Below are 10,643 nucleotides of genomic sequence, written 5' to 3'. Positions count from 1 at the left end.
AGTGAGCTAGTCTTAGATTTTTTTTAATTACATTTTTCTATTTACAATAATTGTGACACATGTAATAGTTGTTAACATTTACATAATCAAAGTACCATTAAATATTCTAACTTAACAAGTATTAATATCTAGTTTATAATGTCAATGATACAAACAAGGTAAGGGTACTAATTTGTACCTAATTTACTATTACTGATCAATAAAACGTGACAACAGATTTAATCCCTAAGTAAATTAAAATATTCTGATAAAAACTTTACATTTACCCTTAATTATTTACACAAAACTTTGAATTAAAACTGTAAAACTATAGATAGTGTTTGATTAACAATTGGCTATCGTACAGGTTACTATTTACAATGATAAGGTATATCCGTTTCACGATTTGTCTATTTCATATCTTTGAATTTAAGTTATTTCTATATGACTGTAAATGGAATGGTACTTGAATGTTCATTACATGCTTAAATCCATGAATATTAGACTATTGGGGGTTAAGTCACAGTTCACGTTTAACAACGAGTTCGAGCGGTTGCAGGGCGATCGGTGGGCAGGGCGCGGGGAGCGGCGGGGGCGCGAGGTGCGCGTGCGCCGGCGGCGGCCGCCGCTAGGGGTAGCCGCGCGGCGAGTAGTGGTGCGGCTCCCCGAGCCACGAGTCCGGGGAGGGGGGGAAGTCCGGGTACCCCCCAGCGGCTGGTGATGACGAGCTGCTCATGTCTGATGCTCCTCCGGTGCCAGTGCCGAGGCCACCGCCCATGGCTTGACCTAAGCATAGTTGTTCGTGAATAGCTTTGAATTAATGGAAAATGTGTGATGTCCGAAGTTAGCTTTTATTAATTCCAACTACTATGAACTTATAAAATTAAGTTATAAATAATGCCATTGATATAATTAATTAAGGCTAACGAAGAGAGCTCTATTCCACAATATTTTTTTGCAAAAGTATTGTAAATTGTTCCGGTACAGTTTACTGAGAAACACTTAAGTTTAGGCTTTGACATGGCATTTCTAAGTCATGTCTAGATATCACGTTATCAAGCATAAAATATTAATTTGCACAAGATTTGCACACAAAAAATTTAAAGTTTAATAATTAGGGTAGAAAACTTCGCGAACCTTCTTAAAGCATAACTTTTTGCTAGTAATTATTATTAATAAATAATTAATCAAATTCTACCGACCTCTAACTTTAAAGGCAAGAATTATTTATTCAAGTGAATTCATATTCTATCCAATCTATATAATACTATTACTAACCAATCTAATTATTTAAAGTGGTGAGTTAAGTACTATTTAAAGCAAGATAATAATAGTACCTAATACTTAGTTGAAACACGATCAATCTTCCATGTCATTAGTCTATATATTATGTAGATATAAAGTAGATTAAAATATTACATTCACATAAATACATAAATGAATCTCCCCTATAAGGGAGGGGAGGGGAGGGGACTTTTGCTATATATATATAGCAAAAGTAAATTAAATATACTGGAGTGAGTAGGTGGCGTTATAATAACTATTGTTTCTATATGAAATATTATTTTACAAAATATCTAACTATGTATATATCTACTTATGTATAACCAATCAAAACTAAACTACAACAAATAAAACCTTTAATGGGATACTTTCATTAATTCGCTCTGTAAACCGTACACCAAATAATAACACATTAAAATGATTACAAAGTACATAGAGTGCATACCGATATTGGTGTAGACGAGGTGGTCAGGGGGGTAGTGGTAGTGCGCGTGGGGGGGCGAGTGCGCGCGCAGGTACGGCGGCGTGGCCCCGAACCGCGCGCCCCCTCCCACGCCGCCCGCGGGCGAACTGTCCTCACCCCCCATAGCTGCCGTGCTATAGCTGTCGTTGCTCAGTTCTGTTTTACAAAATGCGGTTTAATATGAGCCCCCATATTAGAATGGGAAATACCTAATGGTATGGAATTAAGTGATTAAAGATTGGAGATAATAAACGCTGGAATTTGTAACATCTTTGAATATGGGATTTGGGATAACAAATTTATTTTCATTATCGTTGTATTCATTTTTGTATTGTTTTAATCTAAGAAATAAAAAATATTTTCATTACGTGAGCTTTATACGAATCTAGAAGACGGAGAATTTCTTATATACTATAATACGTAAGTACTTTAAATACAACTGATACTAACCATGATGACTAAATGAATCCAAGTCAATTTTCAATTCATCTTTGTCGAGTAAACGATCGTGTCTGGGAGAGCCGCCGCCCGAACCTTTCATAGATCTGAAGTATTGTGACCATCGTGTGCGACCGGCATCTTTCTTTAGCCTCTTTTCTTTTGCTCTTCTATAAATAGAAATATAAATTTACAGGTGCCATGTAAATCACAGGCTTAGAATAAAATTATAGAGGTTTTAATACTGCTGATATATTTATTTGAGACACGAAACTGCTTTATAGTATGTTGAGACCTCCTCAAATACAAAAATGACATGTTTATTTACTCTTATTTGCAGATACTCAACACAGTCCGATTACTTTCAATTATGAAAAATAAAAGCGATGTAAGCGAGTAATATTTAAACAGTAGGTACGACCCTATTCTGGTCGTACGTTTTGCGTGCGTTATTACGTAGCAGGGAGCCGCTCGTCGTGGCGAGCTTTTAACAAAGAGCTCGTTTAATTAAAGTGCCTCCACCCAGTCCATGGGGACGTGCTGCGATATAATCGTACTGGATTATTGGAACAACGCCCTGTATTACCTACTTCATGTCATCGTTAAAGTAATAACTTCGATACACTATTTGTATGACCAGCTATCAATTGACGTCTTGTGGCTTTAATCAATTGATCTTTCTGACTTGTATTATTACATCGTTGTTCTTGAATTGCGTGTTTAGATTAATCAGCAATAGTCATAAGCAATTTCCTTATTCTTAGCTTATTAGCCACGTTTTATATAGCTAACTAGCCATTACTTCGTATTTAAAATCAATTAACGTCATGAAACTTTATTGGAATGTAACGATTAGTAAAATAGGGTAAACTCACCTAATTATGTGACTCACTTAATTCGGAGATACAACGTTTGGACTCTTTTACAGCGTTATAGGAGTAAAATCCAATACATTAAAATTAACCCTATGGTATGGTAATAAAGCTTCTTTTCGTGTACAAATTTTTGTTAAAATCGTGCGGGTGAGATAGTAACAATCACGGGATTTGTCACTGCGCCCGCCATGTTTGACGTTTCACCGGTAGCGTGCAACTGTACTGTCATTATTTAATTAATTTTAAATAGAAAAGGTGAGTGTAAGTTCATGATACTTTGACAATTAATTGTTAAAAACATATTCTTGTTGATACCGATAAAGATTTTAGTAATTTTTCATTTGTTTTTGCATAATACCTTATTTCCTGGGTTCAAAAAGTTAACGATTTTCAAGATTGTAACTCAAAACAGTGTCACCGAATTAACCAAGCAAATTTTTATTATTTTCAATTCGTGTATAAATAATTGTTTTTAGTTCGTATACGTTAGTCGTTTAAGTCAGAAAATATTTATTTTTAATCAGGTTTAAAAGTAGGATCGCTTTCAAGCATTTTAAAAAAGTCCGTTATTTTTTTTATCACATAATTAAGTGAGTTATTTTTTTTTATTTTAGACAGCATGGAGGAAGACAAAAATAAAAATAGAAAATATAATGAAACAACGCTGACATCCGCAATTCAAAATATTCTGCAGTCAAAAATGAGTCTGTACACTGTTCACACAAACAATTATAAAGTCCAATATTAATTTTTTATGGTTCCCCTCTTTTGATAATTTCTCATTGATAAATAAATACATAATTATTACTTTCAATATGTTTATATTTTTTATTAATTGTATTTTTTTTTTACTTTTGTGTTAAAAAATAATAAATACTCACTTAATTCGGTTATAACAGAATTAGAGAAGTACTATCACCGAATTATGGTGATTGTCACAGAATTAGACAAGTCATCGCGGTTTGATTAAGCTCATTTTACGCTGAGTTAATTCATATGTGTTAAGATTACACTTGCTCCATTTGATAAATAGAAGATTGATTAATGTTCCTATTAAAAATAAAAATAAAATTTATTAAGTTTAACCTGTTTTTTTTTTCATATTCTGTTTTGTCACAGAATTAGATGAGTTGACCCTACAATTGAATTTACAACTTTGTATTTAATCTACTTTATAGACGACTAGAGTTAGGTAAATGATAAAGTAGTGGGCATTGTGATAACGGGTGCAGTTTTACGAGGCGAGGCCAAAGCGCAGGGCGTGACGGCTGCCGTGACTGAAGGCAGTCGCGCACGAAAAAACATACCGTGCAGAACTATACACTGTTACTATTGTACGTCTAATTTATTACTTAAACAATAAATATATTTTAATTGCCCTTGAATTTACGATAGATTCAACTGAAATGCCGTCTTTTTATGGTCGTTAAAAATAAGACATTCGCAAGGCAGAGATGAACACTTATCTACATCATTTGAATTGAATTTATTTGTAAAAGCCATTTACTATAATTGTGAGTCAATACAAATTTAAAAAATAGCCAGGGACATTCTTTTATACAGCAAGGTCGCTGGATATAATAGCTATTTAACATTGAATCTGTAGCTCAAGCTCTATTGTAGTTCACGGTGCACATTATCTACCAAAACATTTAATTTAATTCGTTGTAATAGGAGTTGACTTAATTTCAAAATGATATCATTTATTGTTTTATCGGACCACATTTATATCCTTACTTCGACAGTCATAAATTTTAATCTTTGTTTCATCCCGTTAAGCCGTAGAGCATTTAGAAACATAAACGCTAAATGAAAAAGTGTAGCTATGCCTAAAAGAGTGGTGCATGTATCTTAATCGATTATTTATAATAGAAATCGATTTGTCACAAAAAATCAATGATGAAACACTAAACATTTACTCGTAAATTGATTTTACGCTTTTTTGACGTAATCTTAGTACCTACATGACTATATTTTGTGTAGGTATAAGTACCTACAATATAACAAGGCCCCTTTTGGACCGTTATAACATTTAAATAAATATCTATTCAAATGAACCGTTATAACATTAAAATAATATTCAAAAAGATAATTGTTTTCATGAACAAGTACGATATTATTTGCATAAGAATCCACAAAACTTACCTATTTTGAAACCAGACTTGCACTACTCTCATGTCCAGGCCCGTATCTTGCGCTAGTTGTTCCCTCACATGCCTCGCCGGTTTGGGACTACTGCTGTATGCACTTTTAAGGGTTTCTAACTGCTTTGCTGTTATCGTTGTTCGTGGTCGCTTGCTGGCTGCATCTCCGTCTAGAGAACCTTCACCTGTTTAACAGTGACTTTATTAATTTTAGTTATCATAAAAAAATGGCATACGAAGCTGCACTTTAAATATATATGTATCTTGATTGTATGAAAATGCATTTTATAAAACGCCTGTGTCCGATAAAAGTAAGCTTTTTTGTTGTACCTAGTAGAGTACCTACGTGCAACCGGACAATCCATAATAGGATAGGTATTGAAACACAGATCAAGGGAAATCAATTTCTAGTGCCACGTACAACGAACCTTTAGCCCTCGCGGCTTCATAGTCCGGCTTGCACACGAGCTTCCCGTCTTCCATCAAGTAGAATTCATCACCAGTGTTAAGCGTCCTCGCACAGGCTGCACACGCGAAGCACCGCAGATGGTATACATGGGACTGCGCCCGCCGCACCACCTGCGTCGGCGGGATGCCTTGGCCGCAGCCTGCGCATTTTGTGCCAAACCGCCTGGGACAACAGCCGCAATCAAAACAACATTATCAACGTGAAACGCATTATAAATAGTTAACAGTATAATTTGAACTTTTTATAATTAGTTGGCAATATAACTTAGGCCAGAGCTTTATTAATATGAGACGGATGCAAATAAAATTAACGCCAGACTACACTAATAAATTATTTCCCTTCAAAACTTGTACCTACTATTACAACTGTGTTGAATGAGGTAGCATTTTCGTTGTGAAACGAAAATCTATATCGTATCATCTTTTTCGATCAATCGTTTTTACATAAAAGATACAAACATATTTCTTGTATAAGTGCTTTCTGCTCGTTACTTTTTAAGTTTATACCTAACTAGCGGTCCGCCCCGGCTTCGCCCGTGGTACATGTTTATGTTTTCTCTACATAAGAACCATCCTCATTCCTCGTACTTCAAGGAATATAATAAAAAAATAATTATCGAAATCGGTTCAGCCGTTCTCGAGTTATGCGCTTACCAACACATTTAGCGATTCATTTTTATATATAAGAGATAGGGACAACTAAAACTATTTTGAAAATTTATCATGGTTAAATAAAAATTAAAAACTATACACTCCAGTTACATTATCTACCAATCTATTAATAAACTACTAATATACAGAGGCTTACTTGAAGAAGTCTTCAGTGCAGTACAATTGATTGTTCCTTGCAAAGCATTTCCCGGATAGCATCGCCCTGCATTCAACACAGCGGAGACACCCGGCGTGCCACGTCCGGTCTGACACCTTCAGCACGTACCGGTCTACGATCATCTCGTGACAGCCACCGCATTTTGGAATACTGGCTGTTGACAAGGTTAAAAATGTATCGTGCCTTATCTTACAGGTAAGAAGAGGTAACTCAGGCAGGAAAAGGCGGCAATAGTCTAGATTAGAAGATTTTATAATTCAAATATGAATTTATATTTTGGAAAAATCTTTATCTATTCTTATAATATTATAAAGCTTGCTTGATTAGCGCGTTCAAAACAAGCAGTTTGTTTGTTTGAACGCGCTAATCTCAGGAACTATACTGGTCGGATATGAAAATTTTTTTTCGGTGTTGGATAGCCCATTTATCGAGAAAGGCTATAATAGGCTTTATATTATTACGCTAAGACCAACAGGAGCGGAGCCACGCAGGTGAAACCGCGGAGCGCAGCTATGGGTATAGGTAGTTATAAAATATTGAAATTTGTTAAGTTAAACTATTATTTTTTTAGGCATATTATAATATTGCGGATAAAATTATCTACGATTCTAAGCTACCATTTAACTCAAGAATGTATCTAGAGATCTATTTAGGTATATTATAGCATGATCTGTTCCAATTTTGCTCCATAATCACGCTAACTTTAATTACAACTTTAACAGTCCAGTGATTTGTGTACAACGCCTTACGCTAACAATTTACAATCTTACGAATGTATGTAGGCATAACTCGCGAGAACTGGGGAAAATTTAGAATTGTACCAAACCATTTCCTACTTAACCCTTAACACGGCAAGCCCTGAAATAATGTACACAGATATGACCTGAATTGGTTTTAGTGATAGTTATTGATTAAAAAATACTATAGTAGAGAAAAAAATAAAACAAATTTTCTGTAAGTAGGTTTTTCAGGATGTCCGTTAAAACGGCCTTTGCCAAGAACCCCGTCTTCAATGCTGTCTCAAAAAACGGACAACGCTGTCATACAGCTTATAAAGTAAGAGTGAAAAAAAAAATAAAATTCACTTAATATAACACAATTGAAAACAATTTCAAGTAGCATTTTATTGTTTTATTGTAACACAGTATTTTCACTATCTATTATAACAAAAAATTCTTCAATTTTAACTAAATACCTAACAAATGATAATTGAGCCCTCTCGAGCTCAATCACACTATTTAGTTGTGTAGAATATTAAATGACATTTATTATTTCGTGTCAAGCAACCTTTGGTTTAATTTAATACAAATAATAATGGTTTTTCTAAAATGTGAAGTGATATTTGGCCGATGATTAGGACATTTAGACGAAATGCATGTGGAGGTCGAGGAACTCCCGGTTCTATTGTAGACCCAACATATTAGATTATATTCGTCATTTTGAACTTAATTAAAAATAATTCTATGTATAATTAAAGACTCTTAAGCAAGAAAATCCCATGAAAGTGATATTTTATTAAAATAGGAATCATGGCAACGTCCGTTTCTTGGGACATGCCAATGGGTTCTTAGTTACCTGTATCTACGGCACTGTCCCAAAAAACGGACCAGCTATATTTCGAATATTTTGTTATTTAATTATTTGAATATTTCATAATCTTTAGAGCAAAAACAACAGTTTATCTCACCTGAAAGTTAAATCAATAGAAATCAAACATGGAAACTATTTCATTAAAGCTATTATTGACCAGAAACACAAACCATCACTAATTCCAGGAATCCCTAAATTCAACAGTCACCTAGCACACGAATCAAATGTTCTCTATAATTGGCATGTAGGAGAAAAATAAAGGATTGTTATCGTACTTTCTCCAACGTAGTCAATTTTCTAGATTATTTGGAATGTTCAAGATTTACACGGCAATAAGTACATGTACTAAAAAAGTGACAGAAAAGCTTTAAGGGTTAACGCAGTATTGTTCCTTACACTAATAATAGAACATAATTTAAAGGAAATTTTATGTGGAATATTTTCCTACATGTGTGGAATTTTTCCGTGATGCTATGTGTGCAGGTTTTAGACTTATGAGCAAAAATCTAAAAAGAGGGTTTTGAAATCCTTCCCCCACTCCCTTAGCTCACCCCCACGCTTGAGGACTTTTGAAATGATCATCTGGACATAACAAGGAATAACTACAGCGATTTTCAAAACTACACGAATTTTTTCCGTTAATGGCCCATTTTCGGCTTAATTTTCTCGGTCAATATCAGGTTCCTAGCAAACCTTCTAATTGTATGGAAGCAGATTTAAACGATCATTCCAAAAGAAGTAGAGTTTGTAGCTATTAGAGCTGATAGTGGCCACTTTGAATAACTTTTATTTTTAATGTAATAAAATGTTAGTTTAAAAATTTTCTTTTTCTCTTCCACCATTTATCAATTCAACATTTTTAAGTTAATTTCCAATAGTTCATAAAATAAATATAACGATTTTTGTTGTTAAGAATTACTCTTTTTATAGGAATTTAATGCGTATTAAATGCTGAAAATGCAGTGAACGATATATATAGATACCATTTCGGAATCCTAATGAAACAGGCATATTTTTTTCTTAATTCGGCATTTTTTTTAAGAACTAAAAATAAGCAAAACATGAAAGTTGAGTTACATCTTTAAAATTGTGGTTTAATCGATAGGCCATTGCCCATTTATCCAGAAGAGAAGATTGAAAAAAAATCCTTTATTTGAAGTCATACTACCAGAAAGAATGGCAACGGCCAACGGGTGTGATTTTTGAGCGACATTTACTTAGCACAAAATGTATTTTTCTGAACCTCCGCAACGTCCTCTACCTTCAGTTACCAAGTTATTCATTCTTGTATTGTAGGTAGGTATATTTTAGTAAAAAGCTCTCGAGTAAATGTTACCTACATACAAATTTACATAGTTAGGTACCTACTATTCTAATGGTATGGATAAAATATCAGTGTAATACCTATTATAAGACATAAGAGGATTTGTAGATTCAAAGATACCAAAATCGTCGCCTTACTTCATGACGTGACGCGATTGCCATGAAGCGAAAAAATGTTATATTAAATAAATAAAGCACAACTCTACTTATAAATAATGTATTTTTATTTAAATTTAAAATGTTGTTTGTAATTACTGGACATGTGATGAAGCTTTTGGTGATGTACCTAGCTCTATTTCGTAAAAATAGTTTTATTTCGCATCATACAGACCTATTATACGGACTAAATATTTTATTTTCTATACAGATTCATTGTCATATATAAATAACACAAAAGGACACGTGGCCGTATCTTTAGAAAATTATGAGTACATACTTTTATGCGCATTAATAATAATTAGGTTATATCACAATGTAAAAATATTAAAATATTTTTAAATAAAATATTTTAATAAAAAAAGAAGAATATCTCTAAATCAATACACATAATAACATAATCTGTAAACCGAAAACGAAACTATTTTCTCTATCTTAAATAAGAACTGAGTTTCTCTACCATAGATAGACAAAATGAAAAACGATGCATTTGATACAATATCTCCTGCTCCATCCAAAAATCATTTATAAAATGTAAACAAAAGATCTATTACAATTATAAATCTATTTCATACAATTAATGAATCCAATAAAGAGCCTGGTGTATCTTGTTACTTTATCCAAGAAAGTTAAGGAGAGCTACAATATTGTAGCTCTAGGTATCTAAGAATTTATTTATGCTTATCTATGAAATTATATTGATATAGTCATTTTACATTCTGATTGCATTTCAATTTAATTTGTTATTGTTGTATCTACCTATTTTATATTTAAGTACTATGCTATTTCTTGCATAATAAAATTGATATCTTTTTTTGTCTCTACCGGTGCATCCGTACCTATGTGAAGGTAAATAAGAGAATCCAAGATCGTTGTTTTTGTGATATTTTTAATTGATTAACAAGCAAACCAGTGTTACTAATAAATTATTTAAATTACTAGTAAAAAATGAATTCGTTAGGCATATCTCTATAAGGCCTATGTTGACCTAGACAGGCCTTATGTTAATAGCATTCGTGTCCATAAAAACTAAAAAGGTATTAATTCCTAAAGTAATAGATTTATTAATCACTTTTATTTCACTGATATTTTAT

The 10,643-nt window shown here is 33.2% G+C and overlaps 1 protein-coding gene across 3 annotated transcripts in view; it reads right to left on the bottom strand.

Moving 5' to 3' along the window:
* Positions 1 to 607: 607 nt before the first annotated feature.
* Lim3 (Lim3 homeobox protein) overlaps positions 608 to 10,643 on the bottom strand; it is a 33,024-nt gene continuing 22,988 nt past the window's right edge. For all 3 annotated transcript variants that reach the window (XM_090107823.1, XM_090107830.1, XM_090107839.1), the window contains exons 2-7: positions 6,460 to 6,634; positions 5,612 to 5,814; positions 5,185 to 5,368; positions 2,177 to 2,334; positions 1,709 to 1,882; positions 608 to 765 (exon numbers count right to left, since the gene is read on the bottom strand). In XM_090107823.1, the coding sequence (XP_089963949.1) occupies positions 608 to 765; positions 1,709 to 1,882; positions 2,177 to 2,334; positions 5,185 to 5,368; positions 5,612 to 5,814; positions 6,460 to 6,634 (1,052 nt within the window). The remainder of the gene's footprint in view (positions 766 to 1,708; positions 1,883 to 2,176; positions 2,335 to 5,184; positions 5,369 to 5,611; positions 5,815 to 6,459; positions 6,635 to 10,643) is intronic.

This window comes from Colias eurytheme, chromosome 2, assembly GCF_061535395.1.
Source record: "Colias eurytheme isolate Ceu_HAF_F1 chromosome 2, ilColEury1 Martin Lab GWU primary, whole genome shotgun sequence".
NCBI lineage: Eukaryota > Metazoa > Arthropoda > Insecta > Lepidoptera > Pieridae > Colias > Colias eurytheme.
Note: the sequence above shows the minus strand (reverse complement) of the source record. Positions and strands in the feature narration are given on the sequence as shown.